Source organism: Salmo salar, chromosome ssa09, assembly GCF_905237065.1.
Source record: "Salmo salar chromosome ssa09, Ssal_v3.1, whole genome shotgun sequence".
Taxonomy (NCBI): domain Eukaryota; kingdom Metazoa; phylum Chordata; class Actinopteri; order Salmoniformes; family Salmonidae; genus Salmo; species Salmo salar.
The window spans coordinates 116,758,014-116,782,828 of record NC_059450.1 but is presented as its reverse complement, the minus strand read 5'-3'; the positions used below and the strand labels follow the sequence as shown (position 1 = coordinate 116,782,828).

At 42.1% G+C, this 24,815-nt stretch overlaps 1 protein-coding gene across 2 annotated transcripts in view; it reads left to right on the top strand.

Moving 5' to 3' along the window:
• The window catches only part of LOC106612724 (leucine-rich repeat and fibronectin type III domain-containing protein 1-like protein), a 116,691-nt gene that overhangs the window by 77,914 nt on the left and 13,962 nt on the right, over positions 1-24,815 (top strand). For both annotated transcript variants that reach the window (XM_014214177.2, XM_014214176.2), the window contains exon 4: positions 22,092-22,768. In XM_014214177.2, the coding sequence (XP_014069652.1) occupies positions 22,092-22,768 (677 nt within the window). The remainder of the gene's footprint in view (positions 1-22,091; positions 22,769-24,815) is intronic.

Here is a 24,815-nt window from a genome sequence, read left to right as displayed (position 1 = left end):
CTATGGCTGCATATCAATTACGTGACTATCATGTTGCTGGAAAATAAATAATAGATAACTCTCTGAAAAGAGATTATAACAGGTTTATGACTAGACTGCAGAGGCTCAAGTGTTTTAGCTCAACACGAAATGAGCTGGAAATATGGACCGATTCCTTTGACTTCTAATGTGGGTGATAGAGGATATTTTCAATTTGAAGCCAGACCTTTATTTCACGTGATACTATGACCTTAACCAAGGCCATGCATGGAGATGAGGAAGTACAATATGTCATTAGGCTCCAGGTAGTAGTTCTGGAAGCTGTACTTTCTCAGAGGTGATTGGCAGACGGTTAATGTGGGAACTGGGAGATAGCGTGGAGAAGAGACTTTCCCCTCCAAACCCTAACCTGTAGCAGAAAATAGCCTAGACGCCCGCATCGTAAATGATCGATGGGATGATTAGCATGACTCTCTTAGCCGGAAGGCTGCAGGGTGTGTACTATGTGGTAAGATGACCCATAACCCTAAAACCACACACTGGTATCCCTGTTTCAACTCTGGAATGATCCAATTATATCTTGAACTTAAGTTTAAAAAAAGGAATGTTGGGTCATGGTTAGGGTTACAAAGGCAGGGCATATTACTGGAAACTTTCAAGGTTTACCAGTAAAGTACCAGAATTTTGGTATCTTTCATGGATTCTACGTAATCTATCACTGTCACAGCTTTCTTCGTCGTCAGACGATATAGCGAAATCATCGTCGGAGAACGTGGACCAATACACAGAGGAGTTAGTGCTCATCATCTTAATTTATTAAATGAATGTGAACACGGAGGAAAAACAAGAAAACTAAATAAGACTAGTGCCAGTTCTACAGGCATAAATAAACGCAGTGCAAAATACAACTACCCACAACCTACCAAACAAATACACACCTACTTATATGACTCCCAATCAGAGGCAACTAGAAACACCTGCCTCCAATTGAGAGTCCAGCACCCAAAACTACACATAGAAAAACAAACCTAGAACCTATACCAAAACTAACACCCCCACTACACCACACACAAAACCCCATAATACAAAACAAATATACCTCTGCCACGTCCTGACCAAATATAATACAAATAATACCTAAATATTGGTCAGGACGTGACAATCACAAGATATCTAGGTACTTCAGAATATCACAAGTGTGTGTAATTATCTCTGGCCCTCTGTGCGGCCTTATCACATGAAATAATTAAATAAGATGATCTTCAAAGAAAAGAAATAGGACAAAGCTGTAAAACATTATCCTAAATATAAACCATCAACTTAATTAATACCTGTTGGGGTTTAATATGAGGGTTGCAGCATTAAATAGCTTTTATATATTTTTTTTTTACTATGCCAATATGTATTTGTTGTCAATGCTTTGGCGTCAAACTGGTAACAGTTGTGGAAAAAATTCAATAGTTGGACGAGTTACAGAAGGAATTGAAAATAATGCCATTGTTGATTCAAGCCTTTTTTCATGAATTAGGCTATTTGCAAGTATACATAACCAAACTTACAATAGATTCCCATAGATTTTCTGTTAATTACCAAAATCACTGAAGATTCTGGTAACTTTGGTAAATTACTGGTAGCTTTGTAACCCCAGTCATGGTATGTTTTATCAATCAATGGGAGAATGTGTAAGCAGTGTGTTTCTCCCTAGTTCTTCTACTGAGCCTGAGTCTTGCTAGTAGTTAGTTCACTTACAACTCATGCCTTCCTTATTTAATTAGTTTGTAATTCTCTACTAATATGTGTATACACACACACACATGGCATTACGCACTTAGTTAACCATTAGGCCATTGTCCCTTAATTAAATGATTCACTTAGTATTAGCTAATTAGATTACACTCCCTAACATCAACTGGGCATTAACACAAGTACCAAATACCTGCTTCAATGACTGCCAATTGTACTCAAGCCATGAAAAATAATGAATGAAATCAAGGGCGACAGTTCAAAGAAGCCACTTGGCTCTAGTTAGTTACATGGGCGTGAGTGAGGCCCTTTTGTACTGCACAGTCACCGCAGCACTTTTCTCTTTCTCCTCCTCTGGTCCAAATCCAGCCGAGCTCAGCGAAAGGCCCTGTCACCTCCCCAGGCCCATAATCATGTGCTAATCCTCGGCGTCTTGCTCCGAGTTTTCATCATCCTCCCCATGCCCCAGATCAATTTTTAATCATGGCCGTTGACACGCCACCTCCTCCATCCCTGAGAGTGTGTAGATTAATTAAGCAGACAGACATGCGACAGCCGTAGCGATAACGAGGGAGGGATGCGCTGGCCCCAGTTAGTGATTTTAATGGCCCGCCGACAACAGGTCACACCTGTTGTAAAGGAGTTAATGCAGCGGAATGTGAGAGAGATGCTGTTGAGTTACCTATTGGTGGATATCACAACGGAGGTCTACGTCATTGGATGAGGAGGATGGGTCGAGGTGTATTGATGCACAGGAAATGATGGGCAAAGGCCATGCCTTTTTCATTACCGTTTGGTAATATGAACACTCACTGTTTCGGCGTCTTCATGAATGTTCCTTCATCTGAGCGCAAATTCACACACACGCAAGCATGCACGCACACACACAGTCACATGCTTTCTATCTCTCTTTCTTGCCCTCTCTCACGCTCTCTCTCACAAGCGTACACACAGACACAAGCCATCCAATTATCCTTCATGGGATTTTAAAACTATTTACATTGTATCATAGATCAATACTATTACGTTTTGGATGCTGTTGTTCATGGTGCATCAAATAGACATTGTAATTTGTTTGGAAAAAAATCGGCAGCACTCATTTTGCTATTTCGACCAAATTAAGCATTACATTGATTTGGTTGGCAGGAATGTTATAAGAAGTACGCAATCCATCGCAGAAACAGTTTGATGCAAATACAAATGTCATAGGAAGCACACAAGCCTGCACTGTGAAGTAATACAAAACAAATTAACTTTTAAGCTGACTTTGCCACTAGTCTTCTCCCAGAAAATGCCCCACAATAATTTTAGGGAGTTTTCCAAGCAGATTTCATTTGTGAAATACTCAATTTAACTAAGCCAATGTACTGTCATGCTTGTGAGAGGACCGCTGATAGTAGATCCATACTTATATGCTCTTGGGGTGTTTCTTCTCAAAGTCTGTAGCTAAGCCCCTTAGTGATTGTGGATGACTGGGATTTCTCTGCAAGGCATTAAGGTGTTCTGAGCCCAACACTCCCTCCCCCCTACTTCAGCTCAAAGCCACTTCATGTAATCGGGCAGATTTGAGGAAGCCGCTTGCAGTGCCATATTTATCACCCAATTCATCAAATCTATCGATTCGCAACTCGTCTATAGAGAGATGTCTACTGTCGTCGTGTTTTATGTGTCTGTGCAGCTCCTACTGTAGCTCTGCCGTTGTACAGTTACGTCTCGTTGTCTGGAAACAACGAGAGATACATGGTCTCCATCTCGGGGCTCTGCTAAAATGTATGGGCAGTTTGAGATGGCTGGAAGGATTTGGTTTTGGGACACTAGGTTTTGTCTGGTGAACATGCACATCATAAGACTCTGAGTGGTGGCAGGAGTGTGTACCATGGGTTGAGGGCAGCCTAGCAGGGAGTCTCTCTGCCATGTGTAAACTGATGGGCCACTTATATAGCCTAAACCAGATGGCCATCAGTGTAAGTGGGCTGAACTAGCCCTGTGTGCCACCTGAGGACCCGACAGAGGGAAGCAGATGCTCCGGACGATTGTGTGTGTGTGCGTCTAGATGTGAATGGATGTGGGTGTGTGTGGCACACACAAAAAAATACTTTCTGTGACTCTCTCTCTCACATTCAGACACACACACACACACACACACACACACACACACACACACACATCAAACATCGGGGAAGAGTAGAAATGTAGTAACTGCAAGTGCTACTTGACCCAGTGTGACTCAGGTGCTGCAAAGACCATGTCCTGACTTCAACCAAGGGTAGTCACATGGCCACTGTCATGTTTCCAGTTAGACGTTTCTGTGGCTTCTCGCCAACTACTGGTCAGATATTTGCCTTTTATTGACTCATGTCATGTGACAAGGTTAGAGGCCTTTTGGAGGGAGTGTGATGTTTTTCTCTCCGGAGCAGGGCGCCTCTCAAAGGAATGATCAGTGGGGTAGCGTAGAGTGTAGAGGCTGATCAAATTAAATAGAATATTCCTAGTGTTTGGTGAGACGTAGACCCGATGGCAATGGCGAGACTGACGATACCCTGTCTGTCTTGTTGAGCTTCGACACAGAGTTTCTACCTGATAAGGTCAGGTTCAGTTATATTTGTTATTCTGTGAGGGCCTATGTTCCGAACCCCCTACGGTGCTTTAGGTGCCAAGGATTCTGACATGTTGCAGCAGTGCGTAGACTGATCCCAAGATGTGAGAAATGTGCAGGAGGGCATAGTCAGAGGGAGTGTACAGTCGGGATGGAGAAAGCACTGTGTGCCAACTGTGGGGGTGCCCATGCAACTGGGGATCCAAAGTGCCCTGTGAGAGAGAGACAGGTTGAGATTGCCAGAGTTCGAGTGTGGCAGAACATGTCCTATGCTGAGGCAATGAAGAGAGTAGAGAATGTCCCATGGGTGAGTGAGTCGACTGGGAGCCTCCCAGTGAGTAGGCCTGAAGAGAGAGATCCAGAGAGGATGAGTTTTAGTAAGGTTGGATTTATTGCGTTTATAGCCATGGTGAACAATTGCACTGCACTGATGGAGCTGAAATCAGAGAACATAGATGTTGCAGCTGCAGAGAAATATTTGGGTGTGAGAGATTTTAGTGCAGAAGATTCTACAGGAAGTTTCATGTCATGCAGAAGATTCTACAGGAATTCTTCCCATGTCGACGGTCTGGTGTATGATTGTTAAGAGACAAAGTAGTAGGAAGGAGTGGTGGGTTTTGGGGGATAGTGTATAGGTGCAGGGTTAGATGGTGGTGCAGTTTAAGTTTTCCCCAAATTGTGCAATCTGCACTCCGACCTGCAAAAGGCAGCATTACGCAACACAGCATTTAGTCTGCCAGAAAGCCACAAGAAGAAGAAGATCACAGGTTAGAGGTCATTCAAGTACAAGATGGCGCAAGAAGATGCACATTAAACTCCTCCCTCCAATATCTACTGCCATCGTTTATCCTACAGTTGCATTGTCTGTAAGAAATTGTTACTTAAGAGGTTCTTCCAGTTGCATCCATGTTAACATTTTGTTGTTTCATAACCAGATGTGTTATGTTGTTACATTTTGTGAAATTTTATGGTAGATAGCTAGTGGGATGTAGCCCTTGGTCATGAGTCTCAGTTCCATTACGTTACACATACGTCGGAAGTTTACATACACCTTAGCCAAATACATTTAAACTCAGTTTAACTGAGTTGAGCAGCCTTTAAGGTTATGTCGATATAGGACTCGTTTTACCGTGGATATAGATACTTTTGTACCTGTTTCCTCCATCTTCACAAGGTCCTTTACTGTTGTTCTGGGATTGATTTGCACCTTTCGCACCAAAGTACGTTCATCTCTAGGAGACAGAACGCGTCTCCTTCCTGAACGGTATGGCGACTGCGTGGTCCCATGGTGTTTATACTTGCGTACTATTGTTTGTACAGATGAACGTGGTACCTTCAGGCGTTTGTAAATTGCTCCCAAGGATGAACAAGACTTGTGGAGGTCTACAATTTTTTTTCTGACGTCTTGGCTGATTTCTTTTGATTTTCCCATGATGTCAAGCAAAGAGGCACTGAGTTTGAAGGTAGGCCTTGAAATACATCCACAGGTACACCTCCTATTGACTCCAATTGTGTTAGTTAGCCTATCAGAAGTGTCTAAAGGCATGACATAATTTTCTGGAATTTTCCAAGCTGTTTAAAGGCACTGTCAACTTAGTGTATGTAAACTTCTGACCCACTGGAATTGTGATACAGGGAATTATAAGTGAAATAATCTGTCTGTAAACAATTTTTGGAAAAATGACTTGTGTCATGCACAAAGTAGATGTCCTAACTGACTTGCCAAAACTGTAGTTTGTGAACAAGAAATTTGTGGAGTGATTGAAAAACGAGTTTTAATGACTCCAACCTAAGTGTATGTAAACTTCCGACTTCAACTGTAAGTAATTTGTTTTGTGAAGATCCTTGGCGCTGGGTCAGAACATTAACATGGATCGCTTGCTGTACGGTTTTGGAGATATACCTTCTCTTTCATATCAGCCAGAAATAATGTTAAAAAAACTAAAGGTTAAATGAATACACACCTTTTATAGGGTTAATGTTCCCACACAGCCATATCTCCATGTTGCAGCGCGTGTTTACGGACGAGAGACGGATGACAGATGGACCACCTGTGCTAATTCGCTATTTAGCATGCTCCAAATACCTGTGTGCAAGTGAAGAAGCCCATCAGAAATGTGTTGCCACTGAACAATACTGTCGGCTGCAACCGTGATAAAGCCGGTTAAAACAGTGTACAGTAAGTGTATATATTTGTGAAATTATTTGAAGTTTCTAGAACCGTATCAAAATTGAGAATCGATTCACGTTTAGATGGATTATTTGGCTGTTTTGGCAGCCAGAGCCAGTCTACCTCTGAAAATAACATACGATCCTTGGACCTTAAGGAGCAGCGTTAGGCTCCTTAAGAGTACATCTTGGGCTTAGTGGAATGGTGCTATGTTTCCTCTGTTTAAATGTATTGTATGACGGCTCTTTCTTTTGTATCACGACTTTGGAGTTTGTATGGTGTATTGCTCTGTATTTACACGTGAAGTTCCTTATTCTCACTCATATTTAATTCAGTATTTCTTGTTCCTTGTCGTTTCACCCTGTGTCGTTAAGGTGGACAACGAAGATCCAGATATTGACTCCTGTATTATGAAAAAGCATTTAGCTGTCATATCATACTATTAATGAAGAGGGCAGAACAGACACATGTTCTGCCCGTAGAACTTACTGCACACCATGCAAACTGTTCAAGATGAAAGGTAGGCAATGTCCAAATTGGGGGGGGGCTTCTGGCACATTTCTTCCATATGGTTTGGTAATGTCCAGACGTTTTACGTTTCTGGGGTTGTTTCATCCTGTCTCTCTGATATAATGTGTAGAAGTGTACCATGCTCACCATCTATTTTATTGTTAAATGATGACACTACTTTAGACCTATCTGTCGGGCAGCGACGTAATTTGGCTGGCTGGATTAACAGCAGCCAAGAAGATGATAGCCTCACGTTGGCAGGCTCCACATTCTTTAAACAGACAGCGGTGGGTGCTATCATTCATTTACATTATAAACATGGAAATATCTGTAGCACGAATGCCTTGGCCGGGTGAGAGAAAGATATCTGCTCTTTCATCAGCATATGACTGTAAAAAGACTGCTATTGTGAACCACTAATGTAACTTTGGGTTGGGGAAGTCCTGTGGGATGGGAACTGTATGTTTTCTTCGATCTTGTCACTTGCTTCTTTGTCCAAGTGTTCCTTGTTTTGTGTACCTTACTAAAAACAATAAAAACATTCAATCAAAATGAACAGACCCATTAGTTGTGTATGCAATGGTAACTGCATAGAAAGCAAAAAAACGAGTCGATGGAGATCAGTAGCACTGTACGTTGTAAAGTGATGTTAGTTACATATTAAGAGATTGTTTTAATGGCGTTGTTCATCACATAATTCAGGGTCCTGATGTGTTTACACAGCCTAATGGCATGTAAATAAAGTTTCCTCACTAACTCGCGAAGCGAGGATAGCCAAATGCATTGTCAGCAGGGTCTCTTGCATGCGGTACGGCACACACAGACTTTAATTGCATAAATGCTCCCTCTTAGCATGACCGCTGACAGCGATTGCAGAAAGGAAAGATACATTACTTTTATTCCCTCTGTTATTCTTAATCTCTCATCCCGCCGGTATGTACTGTATTCACCATTTTTATCAGCTACCGCACACTTAGCACTAACACAAATGTCCTCCTCTTCCAGTGGAATAAAAGCCGGAGATAAGTGTTTTGCTTTTACTCTACCTGCTGGGTCCATATATATTATACAATATCGGGGGCGCACAGATGACAATGGATCTGATGAAAACTTTATTCAGGGAGTTTTCATATGATGGTAACGGTCATGATGACTGTGATGCTGGTGATGGTTAGGCTGTTAATGGTTTGCCTGTTGATGGTTCGGCTGTTGATGGTGACAACCAGAAGCATGAAATAGATGACGGGCTTGAAAGTAATGACTGATGTCAGTGATGACATTATTGGCTTCTATAATTAGGATGATGGCCATGACAATTACAGGAAAATATCCCAAAGCGTTACCAGCCAGCTCTGACTTGCTCAGAGTCTGGCAAACTATCCTGCGATTCTCCCCTCCGTATCGGTAACATGTCTGTCCGTGGAAGGTGACTCCTCTCCGTCCTCTGCACCATTCCACATTAGCGGGGGGGAGCAGAGTTAACTCTTATCAGCGTGGGCTGAGCCCGCAGGACCATGGCAATCTTAGTCCACAGGACTGAGGGAGGGGAGGGGTGGAGTGACACTGGCAGATGGGCAGCAACACACATCCAACCACTCATCTCACCCAGATCCCCCAATCTTAAAATTGGCACAAGCACCACCCTTGCCTCTGCCAAAGTCCCCTACTGAAACCAATGTATGCTTTTGTCTTTCACTTTGTGTGCCATTGTCATCGCAATCCGTGTAGCCCTGTCTCGTGGTCTACTGTGCCAGTCTGCTCTGTGGCCGTGGGTTCCATGTGTTTGTCACTGAGGGGGCTTCTTTAATTCCCTCAAATTAATCTGGCTGCCCCTGTGAAGATACGAGGCTAGCCCCGCCGAGTTGACGCCACACTGTTTACCTGAAGCATCCTCCACAGGGGGATTTGTTATCCCTTCCTCTTCCATAAAGACAAGGAATTAGCCCGTCCCTACACCGCGGCGGTGGAACGCGGCGGTGTGCTGGGAATATGAATAACTCCTAATGTTGGAGCACTGATACGCCATCAAAACTCTATTCATCCTGACTGTGATTCTCACAGAGCTCATTTTAGCGAGACTGACTGTTGTCGGCTGTATAGACTGACAATTGTTTTTTTGTGGGTGACGGCGACTGACCGTCTCTCATCTGGGGATGAAATGCTGAATGACAGAGATGCTGCTGGGTAAATGGAATCGTCTCGCTGTTCATTTCGGTAGATTGTGGGATCTCAAGGCTGTTGCGTTGGTTTCATGGGTCTCCGATGTTTACCATTGGCTGGCTGGTTGGTTGCATTGCAACATCGTGACAATGGTTGAGTTCGTATTGTGTGCCCCAGGTAGGGAGAGTTTGCTCATTTTAGACCATTCCATTGGTCCTTAAGTGAAATCTTCACCCACCCGAAGCACCGAGCCATGAAAAACAAACTCCGCCACTGATTCATCAAAGGCTACATGGGGAATGGGCATTCCATTGGATACAGTATCTCGGGTGCTTTTATCTTCTGGTACACACTAAAGGAATTTATAGTAGATACTTAATCTGCACTGGGAATAGGACACATGATGATTATGAGGGTAGTACAGATGCCACATTAAAATCCGTTAATACCTTGGATAGCTATTTACTGCAGTTAGCCTATTTGAGAGTGTGTGTTTAAGACGTACGTGGTATCTGTGTGTTTTACAGATTAGGTGAATGCTGGAGAGTCTGCTGGAGGGTCATGGATGAGATTTAGTTAGAAATGATAGCATGTGTGGATAGAAATGGTAGCATGCTGAATAGCCGGTAGGGAGAATTACAAAATAGTTGTTTAGGCTCATATACAATAACACAACATTCGCACACCTACCATCTGCATGGCCAGAGGACTCTGACACCCCAATCTGAGCCTGACCTTCAGAACCAGGTAGCAGGGCAAAGGTCATCATACAGCCATTTTGTGTTGAGGGCTTAGGGAAATTAATTATTCACACAAGTACATTTCTAACCATTCATATTTATTCCTATTTACCTGAAGTGCATGGTGTAGAGCTTGAAGAGCCCTGTTGTTGACCCCAATTGAGTATTGCTCATCATATGATGCAGAGCTGAAGCGCTCACTCTGATTAGCATGGTGGGGAAACCTAGCATGGTTTCCAGTGCTTCCTCTCCACAAGGTAGAGGGCACCGAGGTTAGACCATGAATAAATGATGAAATAATTGCTGTCTGTTTTGAGAGGCTGGTCATGCGTGTCCTGCTCTCCCCTTGCCGGAGTTCTCTCTGCTTGGTTCAGGCACTGGCTCAGGCAGGCAGGCCTTAGGCGTGTTCTGTATTGGCTAATCTTTCGTGGACAGATTCACACGTGAACAGCGAAGACTCATGTAGAATTACAGTATGTGATTACGAGCAGCAGTAGTTCCTGGTTTGGGGTTTTCATTGATTATTTGGATGAATCATGATTAGGCGATGGCGGTGCTTAAACTCGGGCGGTGATTTCAAGCCCTGTGCGCAGTTGTTATTGCACCCCTGGGGAAACATTAAATTAATTAATATTCTTATATTTATGGTTTCATGAAATGCTTCACATTAGCCCCCCCCCAAACAATAATATGCAGTGCAGATATGTATCAATATGATATGTCACTTTTTTATTTGACGTTGGGAAATCTGAGATAACATCGATGCTTCTGTGCCAGTGAACAGCTCTGGAACACTGAGCCGTTGACTGTACCAGATGGCTGTATAATGAGCGGGTTGGTTTTTGACAATAACACACCGGACTGTCTACATCCATAACGTTTTGAACCTAGAAGAAGACTGAGAGACAGGAGTAGGCAAGAAGGAGTCGAAGGGATTGGCAAGAAGAATGTTGAGTTGTCCTGAAAAGCATGGTAAGCTAACGTTAAGGAGTGAGTGTCAAGCCAGCTACAGTAGCTAGCTAGCTTGTTGGTTATCTAGTTAGCTAGCTAACTTGTTGCGTTTTACAGCCAGTCTTTCAGTTTTACACATAGCTAGTTGCAGTAGATGATGATAAACTAAACTGCAATTATCATAAACTATTATTATCTAGTTACCTATGGTAGCTATATCTGTAAGATGTAAAGCAAGAATCGTGGCATGTGTCCAAAGCAATGCATGTTGACTAGCAAATGTTTTCCAACATCATCTTTGAGGCAGTCTGTCTGCAAAATTGGGTCTCAACAATCACAAGCATCTAAGTTAACTAACTACAGTAAAATAAGGAGGAGCATGATGTTGTAATGGAATAAGTTGAAGTAGCAATTGTTAGTGAGATGGACCTTGTGCCATAATATAATTTGATTGGATGGCATGTCATATTTTTTAATCAGCTCTATTGTTGTCATTTACAGACATGAATCATGAAATAGGCTAACTAATACATGAACCCTAAATGCAGGTACCATTTTCTTTTGTTAATCTCTTCAGGTTTGTCATCTGATTTCTTTGAGCCTGGTGGAGGTAGATGCCACCATTCGACAAGGCAGGACATTTATCTGCATCCAGGATGAGGTTTGCTACCAGCCGGAACATGGAACACTCTTGTGTCAGTAAGTCATTGTTTTTCTTTAAATTGCATGATACTATTACGAGTATCAAGAGTACTAATACTCCACTCATATAAGTGGAGAAGCCCTGTACACCACCTGTACACCATACACCTGTATAATCCTGGAGTAACTCCCTGTCAGAGAGACTGTGATTAGAGGGTTTAGGCAGAACGCCCTGGGTCAGTGGGAGGTCGGGTGAGGACTGTATTTCAAGCACACTCACTACCTCTATCTGTCTCTCTCCAGGTACCATAGAAACAGAATGGTCCAAGCACCTCCAGAGCCTACTGACCAACTACCTGAGATCTCTCCAAAGCACATAGAAGTAAGCTCCACTCGTAATAGTACACTTGATTCACTCTGTAAATCTCCTTTACTATGGCAGTCTGCCTGTGTGATAGCATAGCATATTGTCCTGGGCCACTGGTTGGATTGGATTTAATGTACTCACTCAAATTCATGCTCTCTCCTCCCTGTAAAAGTCTCCCAGACTTTTATAAAAACTAACATGTGTCCATCCCCCTGTCCCCAGGTGAGTCTTCTGAGCTATGAAACTCTTGAGCAGCACATCAAAAAACCTGCCACCCTGTTGTCAGCTATCCACAGACAGTTCCCTGAGGAAGGATGCAACTAAGTAACTAACCATTTTAATGGCCTAATTTTGGGGATGACCAAATGCAATAAAGTTTTGTATAAACAACTCATTTTCATTTTTCAATTGATAGATTACAAAACAATAACCTTTTCATAGCATGTTTGGCATATATGGTCTTTATTAAATTGTTTTACTTCTGTTGTAAGAGCAAAGAGCTTATGATTCAAAATATAACATACATTTTTATTTATGTATATTAGACACATCACACAGGCATGTCAACTAAAATATACTTTATCAGTGCTATTGCCCATAGTTCTTCCCATAAATTTGAGTGGTTACATACAATACATGGTGACGGAATGGCTGTGAGAGAGAGACTGTTGCTGTACACCCAGCTTATTTTCTAGAAGCCTAGCTATAGTCCACTTAGCTAGGCTAAGGTGAACTCAACTCAGACTGATGGTGGGAATTAACATAAGTTATACAGTTGAAGTCGGAAGTTTACATACACAGGTTGGAGTCACTAAAACTCGTTTTTCAACCACTCCACAAATTCCTTGTTAACAAACCATAGTTTTGGCAAGTCGGTTAGGACATCTACTTGGTGCATGACACAAGTAATTTTTCCAACAATTGTTTCACTTATAATTCCCTGTATCACAATTCCAGTGGGTCAGAAGTTTACATACACTAAGTTGACTGTGCCTTTTAAGCAGCTTGGAAAATTCCATAAAATGATGTCATGGCTTTAGACGCTTCTGATAGGCTAATTGACATCATTTGAGTCAATTAGAGGTGTACCTGTGGGATGTATTTCAAGGCCTACCTTCAAACTCAGTTCTTCTTTGCTTGACATGCATGGGAAAATCAAAAGAAATCAGCCAAGATCTCATACAAAAATTGTAGACCTCCACAAGTCTGGTTCATCCTTGGGAGAAATTTCCAAACGCCTGAAGGTACCACAAGTATAAACACCATGGACCACACAGCCGTCATACCGCTCAGGAAGGAGACACGTTCTGTCTCCTAGAGATGAACGTACTTTGGTGCGAAAAGTGCAAATCAATCCCAGAACAACAGCAAAGGACCTTGTGAAGATGCTGGAGGAAACCGGTACAAAAGTATCTATATCCACAGTAAAACGAGTTCTATATCGACATAACCTGAAAGGCCGCTCAGCAACGAAGAAGCCGCTGCTCCAAAACCGCCATAAAAAAGCCAGACTACGGTTTACAACTGCACATGGGGACAAATATTGTACTTTTTGGAGAAATGTCCTCTGGTCTGTTTGGCCATAATGACCATCGTTATGTTCGGAGGGAAAAGGGGGAGGCTTGCAAGCCGAAGAACACCATCCCAACCGTGAAGCACGGAGTTGGCAGCATCATGTTGTGGGTGTGCTTTGCTGCAGGAGGGACTGGTGCACTTCACAAAATAGATGGCATCATGAGGAGGGGAATTATGTAGCTATATTGAAGCAACATCTCAAGACATCAGTCAGGAAGTTAAAGCTTGGTCAAAAAATGGGTCTTCCAAATGGACAATGACCCCAAGCATACTTCCAAAGTTGTGGCAAAATGGCTTAAGGACAGCAAAGTCAAGATATTCCATCACAAAGCCCTGACCTCAATCCTATCGAAAATTTGTGGGCAGAACTGAAAAAGCGTGTGCGAGCAAGGAGGCCTACAAACCTGACTTAGTTACACCAGCTCTGTCAGGAGGAATGGGCCAAAATGTACCCAACTTATTGTGGGAAGCTTGTGGAAGGCTACCTGAAATGTTTGACCCAAGTTAAAGAATTTAAAGGCAATGCTACCAAATACTAATTGATTGTATGTAAACTTCTGACACACTGGGAATCTGATGAAAGAAATAAAAGCTGAAATAAATCATTCTCTCTACTATTATTCTGACATTTCTGACAATTTTTTCTGGGATTAAATGTCAGGAATTGTGAAAAACTGAGTTTAAATGTATTTGGCTGAGGTGTATGTAAACCTCCGACTTCAACTGTGTATGTATGTGTGTGTGTATATGTATGTATATATATTATGATTACACTCAAATATACTAATTGATTAAAAAAAAAAGATATTTTTTTTTAAACAGAAATATGTATAATCTTTGTTAATGATATCATAAATAGGACTGGTGGAGTTGTCACACTTGCTGTTAACAAAAATATATGGAAATGTCTGCTCTACTCAAAATTACAACCAACTAATTTCAGAATTACCACAAATGGAAGAGGCAAGTGGAAGGGGGAGAAAGTAAGGAACTTGTCTGTTGGCCCTGCATTAAAGACCAAAATTGTGATAAATAAAAAAGTATACCAGTTCCATTTAAGGACAAAACATTGACAGCTGTGCCATATCGATCGCAAAATAGTTGGGAATAAATTTTAGATTTCCCTATTCCATGGCACATGGTTTATGAACTGATACACAAAACAGCGCCGGATTCAAACTTAGTTTTTCAATTTCAATTATTATACAAAATTCTTGCAAGCAATAGAATGTTATATACAGTATATGGGGGATACAACAATCCCAGCTCTGCAGCTTTTCCTGCGAAGAGACAGAATCATTTAGATCACTTGTTTTGGTACTGTCCATATGTAGCTTGTTCACAGGTACAGAAATGGCTAAAGAATTGCAACATTTACCTGAAGCTAACGCTAGCACTGCCAGGTGATTTAAAAAGTCATAGTCAATCAATTAGTAACACAATAATACTGTTAGCAAAAAATATATATATTTAATTTACAATATGTACAATCTGTCCGAATAGGAAGGTTCAAAACTTTTGTGAAACATCACAGCACAGTTGAAAAATATGCCAAAATAGACATAAAAACTGGATAGTGTTCAGAAATAGATGGGAGGGGTTGAGTGGAGCTGAAGGATGGGACTAAAAACAAGCGAAAGATACGAATGTAAACTATAATGTGTCCTTAAATGTATATAGTATGTATAAGATGGAAGTAGAAGCCTAAGAGTTGTTATCCATTAGTTTACTCCAATTAGGGGAGGGATGGTAGGGTTAGGGGAAAATAATATAGGAAAATATAAAGTACCGATCAAAAGTTTGGACACACCTACTCTTTCAATGTTTTTTCTTTATTTTTACTATTTTCTACATTGTAGAATAATAGTGAAGACATCAAAACTATGAAATAACACACATTGAATAATGTATTAACCAAAAAAGTGTTAAACAAATCAAAATATATTTGAGATTCTTCAAAGTAGCCACCCGTTGCCTTGACGACAGCTTTGCACACTCTTGGCATTCTCTCAACCAGCTTCATGAGGAAGTCACCTGGAATGCTTTTCTAACAGTCTTGAAGGAGTTCCCACATATGCTGAGCACTTGTTGGCTGCTTCTCCTTAACTCTGCAGTCCAACTCATCACAAACCATTTCAATTGGGTTGAGGTTGGGTGATTGTGGAAGCCAGGTCATCTGATGCAGCACTCCATCGCTCTCCTTCTTGGTCAAATAGCCCATACACAGCCTGGAGGTGTGTTTTTGGTCATTGTACTGTTTGAAAAATAAATGATAGTCCCACTAAGTGCAAAGCAGATGGGATTTTATGTTGCTGCAGAATGCTGTGGTAGCCATACTGGTCAAGTGGGCCTTGAATTCTAAATTAATCACTGACATTGTCACCAGCAAAGCACCCCAACACCATCACACCTCCTCCATGCTTCATGGTGGGAACCACACGTGCGGAGAGCATCCGTTCACCTACTCTGTGTCTCACAAAAGACAGCTGTTGGAACCAAAAATCTCAAATTTGGACTCATCAGGCCTAAGGACAGATTTCCACCGGTCTAATGTCCATTGCTCGTGTTTCGTGGCCCAAGCAAGTGTCTTCTTATTGGTTTCCTTTAGTAGTGGTTTCTTTATAGCAATTCGACCATGAAGGCCTGACTCATACGGTGTCCTCTGAGCAGTTGATGTTGAGATGTGTTTATTAGTAGAACTCTGTGAAGCATTTATTTGGGCTGCAATTTCTGAGTAGGTGTGTCCAAACTTTTGACTGTTACTGGAAAAAAAAAATGTTAGCCATTTTCCGTCCAGCAGTTAATACTATTTTCTCAAATTCATCAATCAAATGGATAGTTAGCAAATAAACTTTTTTTATCTGCCTGATACAGCTGGCCAGTTGATAGTAATGTAGGATGAATGATACAGCTGGCTAGCCGCAAGTTCATCTGAAATGTATACATACCGGTACGCACTTCGTCCACTGCCAGTCCTATCAACCGCTTGCTGAACATGCTTGTTTGTAGAAATTTTCTCCATACATCGCTTGGTGTATTCTTCCAGTTGGCAAGCATGTGAAATTGTCCCCTTTACTAGTCAAACATTTTAAGCATAACTGTTGCAGTGGCTTAAATGACGAGATAGAATGGAATAGCTGTGTTGAAAACATCCTCACTCACTTCTTCCATGTTTACTGCTTTGCGTGTGTCCACCCGGATCATAAACACGGTTGAAATTAGCGTAAGGGAGGGGGTTGGCCGAGAGTTTATTTTTGCAAGGGAGGAGACTTCCCTTTCTTCCTTCACACAACAGAAATCAGAGTTTCACAACACATTCCTCCCAGAAGTTAAACTCTTAAGGATCAGCCCCTTTTTTTCAATTGTCACCTAAAATGACATACCCAAATCTAACTGCCTGTAACTCAGGCATTGAAGCAAGGATATGCACATTTTTGATACCATTTGAAAGGAAACACTTTGAAGTTTGTGGAAATGTGAAATTAATGTAGGAGAATATAACACATTAGATCTGGTAGAAGAGAATACGAAGAAAAAACCAAACCGTTTGTATGTTTTTTTTTATACCATCGTCTTTGAAATGCAGGAGAAAGACCATGTGTATTATTCCAGCCCAGGCACAATTTAGATTTTGGCAATTAGATGGCAGCAGTGTATGTGCAACGTTTAAGACTGATCCAACGAACCATTGTATTTCTGTTCAAAATGTTGAATCAAGACTGCCCAAATGTGGGGGCAATGCCCTCTCTGCAGATGTTTTATCCATGACCTGCTTCCTCACCAAACAAAGGCCCTTTTTGTCCTACACACCACATTGTGGGCAGGATTCAGTCTGTGCTAAGGATCAGGAGGGGAGAGGCCTAGTTCAGAAGTGAAATGGGTAGAGGCTCTGCCACCCACAGACTGATTGTCCCTGGCTGTGCTCTTCGCCCTGGGGCCCAGGGGCAGCGTTTCGCTGATGCTGTGAGGGGAATGAATAATGGGGCGTGGCACAGAGTCTCTGTGAAAACCAGGCCTGTCGGCACAATACAGTCCCCTTTCATGCTGTTAGAGAAGCTGGCAGGCAGCTGTGTCTAACTATGTGTGTGAGCGTGCGTGTGTTCATGGATGCGTGCGTGCACCTGTGCGTTTTTATGTATGTGCCGGGTATGTACGTACCCTTGAGAGCAGCGGCACCAACAGTATTTCATGCTTCCCTCTTTTATCAAACGACTTCTATTTAAATCATTGACTCAACTGTATCAAATGGATGTTTGTAACTCAGTTAAAATGCAGTGGAAATTCAGCCTGATGCATTGAGATTTAAGAAGACATTTGTGTTTATGTGTTAGTGTTCCTAATCTGTCCCCAAACAGTGCTTCTCAGTGACCCCAGGCTGGCTAAGAAAATACCAGGGAAAAATAAGTTCAGACTCATGAATCCAACATTTTTATCCTCAAACTGAAACTTTGCTAAGCTCAACAATACTTGAGAAGTATATTTTTTATTGTCACTCTTTAATTGAATTCACCTCTGGCTTGTCTATTATCCCAACCTGGTATGAGTTATCCTGTCAAGCTCATTTATTTAACAAAGAGTATTAAATATTTCCCGTCTGAATTTCATTCTGGGGCCGCCTGACGTACCTGATATGAATGGGACAACACAAGGGAGTCAGAGAAATAAAATTGACTGTCACTTATCCTCAACCTTGCTTTTGGAAAAGCCAATTTGGGGAATTATTTAAAAAAAAAGAACTGGTTGCACAGCCTTGAAAGAGAGAGTGTGTGTGCGCACGCGCAACGATCTGTGTGTGTGCAATGATTCAAAGTTGCATGCACCACTCACCCCCCCCCACCCCCCCACCCCCTTCCCCCTCAGTCAGTGGGGGCTCATTAGTAACCTAGTCAGGTGTGCCTGAGACTAGAGCTAGCTCTGATAATTGTATAAATAAATATGTGAGCCATACACACCTCACTAGTGATATGCCTTATATCCCTGCTACTTCCCCGATACACCATCATCCACAAAGCAAATCCCCCACGCATTAAAAATGTTTAGGTCAGTGTTTCTCCGCCAGACTCCACACCAATCATTCAGGAAATTATACAGTGCATCCGTACAGATGGGATTATGTGGGAAGGACATTTTGTGTTCCTACTTGTTCCTCTTGAGAAAACAGAGATTTTAGGAAGAGCTACTACCAATATTACGACATTTTAAACAACAGTGTATGTTACTGATAGAAAGACGGCACCTGTAGCACACATGAATTATCACCCCTCTAAAGAGTCCAGACAAAGTACAATATGTAGATATAATTTCAAACATGCTATTTCATTACCTCCTGTCTATGGAATCAAGACTTCTCTTACTACAGGTCGATGTTTGATACTATGTGTCGTCGAGAGGATGCATGTGTGGTACATTTGAAATCAGTGTATTAGGAAATTGTTTTTGAACACCAACTAAATAAACAGATGTATCAATATTAGTGATCCAAGTATGCATTTTGAGATCAACACGCTGATTGTCGTAGTTATTTACCAAAAAGCAGCGTTTAATTTGCGTTCCATTTCAAGCTCCACTCATCTCATCAGGCTCTTCATTTAGAGGTTTCAATCAGTCTCGTGAAGAATGAAAAAACATAAACAACTAACAGTTTCATTTCTCTGCCCTAAATTTCCCACAAAGAGAATCATTTCCTCCCCTATTCACAATTGGCACCCGGCTTCATTGCGGAGTAATTTAATTTGGGGTATCTGCCGCAAGGGTTTTTCATGAATCAAGAATCAGTCTCCCTGCATTGCTCCAATACCCTTTTTCTATTGATTTTTGTAACTGTTTTGTTATGTTGTCCTTGCCCCCAGCACATAAAGTGTCTCATGTCTGATAGCCTATTCCGGAGCCGCCACGTCCATGATAAGTCCTGTAATAAACCAAAGCACAGAAACACCAGATAAAGGTCCTCTGCACAGCCTAGATCAAGGCGACTTTGTTCAGTATTGTGCTATAATGAATCTCCGTAAAGGCAGTCTGGATGTCATCCCTATACAGAGAGAGAGAGACAGACAGACTCTGGGCTTCCAGTCAAATTAACAGGCAAAGGTGAGGCAAATGAGAGGACTTCAAAAGCACCTTTAAAGTGGTTAGACAGAGAGAACCTCCCTATCCCCTGCCACGCTTTAATAGGATCCAGGATTGAGATCCGCCAGCTACTCTCTTCTGCACGGTCATCTTCTTCTGTCCCTACAGACCATAATATTAACTATTAAAGGAGAGAGAGGAAGAGAAAGAGACAGAGAGAGAGAGAGAGTGACACAGAGATAGAGAGACAGAAGAAAATTGTCTTTGCAGACTGGTGGACCAATTTGCAGACTTTTCCATGATTCTAGTTGGATTAGGATAATGCTTCCTCTAACAGGTGCTCACTTTTTAGTAGTCAATAGGTTGGAGGAGTTACGCAAGCCAAACGGCCACCTCAGGGGATCCACAATTAATAAACGCTGTCTTTCACCTTTTAACAGGAATACACTCAACCAATTCCCTGCCCACGTAAGTGCGATATTGAGAACGTTGACCAAGATAAATGGAACAATGCTAAGGGAGCTGAACCCTATTTATATTCTTCTGTTGTTCATTCCCCATTGAGATGATGTGATGTATTGTCATGGCAACCCGTAAGGCCTTTGTATTACATGTGAACGAGGAAATCCCTTGGACTCAGACGTCTGATTTCATAATAGCCAAGAGCATCTGTAAGAGCATTAGCTACAATGACTCTTTAAAAAAAAGGGGGTCAAGACCAAGGTTACGGTTGGTTGATTGTCTTAATGGAGAATGTGGATTTGAACCTTTCATAACCTTGCGATTGGCATGTCACTTCTCTATCTGGTACTGGATTGGAAAAGACTCTAGAGAAAGATGCAAAGATAAATCGCGGTGAATAAAGATTAGGAAGGGGTTGCAGTGGCAGTAATAACATTTCTGGCCGGATGCCGGGGTTACGATTATTGTTATCCCCCCCCCGTGTAATTCAATTTGTCAATTCACATCAATTCATTAATTTTCTTGTATGCACTGGATTATTCGGAAGTTGGTGCAAACAACTCCCGAGAATATTTCCTATTTAATTACTGTGTCAATATGTCTGGTTTGCATAACAGATTGAAAATTACATTTCCATTATTATATTTACAATTTATTCTGTCTTTAGTGTAAATGTTAAACTTTCCACCAGAAAAGTTGGAGTATTTCTTGGTTTATAATGAATAGAGGTGCTAATGATCCCAAGCACCTTGTGATTTAACACTGTACTGAGCCATGCACATTCTCAGTCACTGTGTCCCGGGGGAGGACATTCCGGGACGGACAGCTCAGTACTGTAGTCACAATTGAGGTTGAGGTCCTAGCCTAAATCATCCATTCTCTCAACACTGTCAACAATCTATTCTCTATGTCTTCAAAATAATGGTGAACATTAAATTATTGTAATTTCTTTTGCCAAGTCCAGGAGAGTTTTCTTAACTTATATTAAGTGTTCTACTGGTATACTCAGCCTCAAGCAAGGCGGCTTAGTGAGATGACACTGGGCGTTGTTTACAAACTCAGCTTTTTGAACTGTTGATGTAAATTTAAATGTCAAGACTTGTTAGCCAGTTAATGATACACACATAATGAAAATGGGAGATTTGGAAGCTTTGGAGAGTTATGCAAAATGGGGACTGACATTAAATCACAGCTCAAGATGTTACTGGCATCACTTTGTGTACAGATAATCCACTGCTCACTTATACTGTCAGAAATCACACACATGACCACACACTGTCACAGTGCCTTTCAAGGGTCTACACTACTGTACAGTGTTGCCAAGTTTGTAGTTTCTGTCACAACAGTCTGCGTATTGTTGTCATTGCAAAGGTCTGATTCACCAGACTATTATGACAGGGAATGGCTCGGTTTAGTGCTGAAAGGGGTGATTTTAAGAATGAAAAGATATGGTACCAAAAGGAAAAAGGAAATTGCTTGTGTTGAAGGAATATATAGTATCTCCTGATGTTGATAGGTTCTACAGTGCTTCTGAAGCCTACATGCACCATATTATCTGGTAGTATTGGCACCTATTGGACACATGCTTTACTCCTTGGATGGACATTGATCTCAATATGGTCTTTCTCTACAAACTCATTGGACCAGGGTTAGATGATTGACTGTGGATGTAACTCACAAGCTCTCTGCAGAGTCAAAGCTTCAGAGAATCCACAAGGGACCTTTACACTGATTACTTTCATCCACAGTATATTCCATGTTATACATTTCTGGTAAATCCATTGTTATAGACCTTTAATATTGATTTTGAGGTTCGTCATTTTGACGGTCCCACTAGTAAGCCCAATAGGCTGTAACAGTTCGATCGCACCTCAAAACAAGGGGTGTACCATAACGCTATTATAATACTGTGTAAAAATGTCTTAAGATAAAAAGTATGTCTTAGCGGTCCATTTGAACTATCCAAATCCATTCACAAATCCCTTTAGACAAGTCTAGTATTTACACTACCTTTCTTTACCCAGAATTAATCATCTTTTCAAAATATTTCCCCCATCTACAGATTATTAGTTCCTGTATATACCATGTTAGTCATCAATCCTAAAACATGTATCTCTCTCTAATCAATAGAATGATCCCGTCCACCAGTCAGGACTTCCTGGTTCGTGACCTGGTGTCAGGGCGTGAGTACGACCTGTGTGTCCTGGCGGTCTACGATGACGGCATCACCTCGTTGACGGCCACGCGGCAGGTGGGCTGTGTCCAGTTCATCACGGAGACCGAGTACAGCCAGTGCCAGGCCCTCCACAGCCAGTTCCTGGGCGGCACCATGATCATCATTATTGGTGGCATCATCGTGGCCTCCGTTCTCGTCTTCATCATCATCCTCATGATCCGCTACAAGGTCTACAGCCACCAGGGCATGGACACAGGCAAGGTGGGCACCCTGGCCAACATCCGTGCCCAGACCAACGGAGGACAGGCTGGGGGACAGGTGTCCCACTCTGGGTCTAAAGTTACAGAGAGTCAGGAGGAGCAGCAGGGTCATGCCTTTGCTGGGGTGGGAGTGGGACCAGGGACAGGGGTAGGAGGGGGTGTGAGTGGAGCGGCATCGCCTAATGCCACCCTAAAGAACTCTAACACCATGGTGCTGGTGGTTGACTGTGAGAAGGCGGTGCAGATATCAGACATGACTGCTGAGGACCTGCTGTCGCCAAGTAAGAGGCGTCACTCCAGGACTGCCTTTGAGATGAAGAGGAGAGCCTCCCTCACACCCAAAGAGGCCACCATCGTCGATGTGGGGGGAAGTAAGTACTTGAGAGAGAGAGACAGATACAAATGGTTGTGAATGGGGTGAATGAGAGAGTGACCCAATTTTTCATAATTTTCAATGTGGTATCTCTATGGCATGTCTGAAACATCTGGCTTGTAATTAATTTGTATTCCTTCTGTGACCTACAGTAGGTATCAGCAGCTAGAGCTCTGCCACTGAACATGAGCCCATAGCATAACCCAGCCCAGCACACCTCATTGCATCACATAAAATGCCAGTTCAGAGACATGTAATTGCTAAGAACAGGGCCATTCAACTGATTCAATGGGTCACAGCCAGATATATTTTAAAGAACCTCGCCAGAGTGAGAAACTTGGATACATTGTTCCCGTTGGATAATTGCACTTTCTGAATGAATGGCCATGGATATCCAGAGCCATGGCCTTGTAAATCACTAAATCAATATGGTGAATTAAATCGGGGTCAGGGAGAGACAGGCCCTCTCTTTCAATTCCGTCAATCACCCATGTCAGCTACAACATTGATTTTAGTGGAAAGTAAGGGACATAATGAACCAAAATGATCCATTTAGGCTGAGGATAATTTTGTCAATGAAAATGATTGAATTTGGCTGCCTTTGAACCTGACCAAAACCTTTGCAGTGGGCAACCACATTCTCAAAGTCATTGCTGTGTAATGCACACTTTGCACTGCAATGCACATACAGTGCCTTTGCGAAAGTATTCGGCCGCCTTGAACTTTTCGACCTTTTGCCACATTTCAGGCTTCAAACATAAAGATATAAAACTGTAATTTTTTGTTAAGAATCATCAACAAGTGGGACACAATTATGAAGTGGAATGAAATTTATTGGATATTTCAAACTTTTTTAACAAATAAAAAACGGAAAAATTGGCCGTGCAAAATTATTCAGCCCCTTTACTTTCAGTGCAGCAAACTCTCTCCAGAAGTTCAGTGAGGATCTCTGAATGATCCAATGTTGACCTAAATGACTAATGATGATAAATAGAATCCACCTGTGTGTAATCAAGTATCCGTATAAATGCACCTGCTCTGTGATAGTCTCAGAGGTCTGTTTAAAGCGCAGAGAGCATCACGAAGAACAAGGAACACACCAGGCAGGTCCGAGATACTGTTGTGGCGAAGTTTAAAGCCGGATTTGGATACAAAAAGATTTCCCAAGCTTTAAACATCCCAAGGAGCACTGTGCAAGCGATAATATTGAAATGGAAGGAGTATCAGACCACTGCAAATCTACGAAGGCCCGGCCGTCCCTCTAAACTTTCAGCTCATACAAGGAGAAGACTGATCAGAGATGCAGCCAAGAGGCCCATGATCACTCAGGATGAACTGCAGAGATCTACAGCTGAGGTGGGAGACTCTGTCCATAGGACAACAATCAGTCGTATACTGCACAAATCTGGCCTTTTTGGAAGAGTGGCAAGAAGATAGCCATTTCTTAAAGATATCCATAAAAAGTGTCGTTTAAAGTTTGCCACTCGCCACCTGGGAGACACACCAAACATGTGGAAGAAGGTGCTCTGGTCAGATGAAACCAAAATCGAACTTCTTGGCAACAATGCAAAACGTTATGTTTGGCGTAAAAGCAACACAGCTCATCACCCTGAACACACCATCCCCACTGTCAAACATGGTGGTGGCAGCATCATGGTTTGGGCCTGCTTTTCTTCAGCAGGGGCAGGGAAGATGGTTAAAATTGATGGGAAGATGAATGGAGCCAAATGCAGGACCATTCTGGAAGAGAACCTGATGGAGTCTGCAAAAGACCTGAGACTGGGACGGAGATTTGTCTTCCAACAAGACAATGATCCAAAACATAAAGCAAAATCTACAATGGAATGGTTCACAAATAAACATATCCAGGTGTTAGAATGGCCAAGTCAAAGTCCAGACCTGAATCCAATCGAGAATCTGTGGAAAGAACTGAAAACTGCTGTTCACAAACGCTCTCCATCCAACCTCACTGAGCTTGAGCTGTTTTGCAAGGAGGAATGGGCAAACATTTCAGTCTCTCGATGTGCAAAACTGATAGAGACATA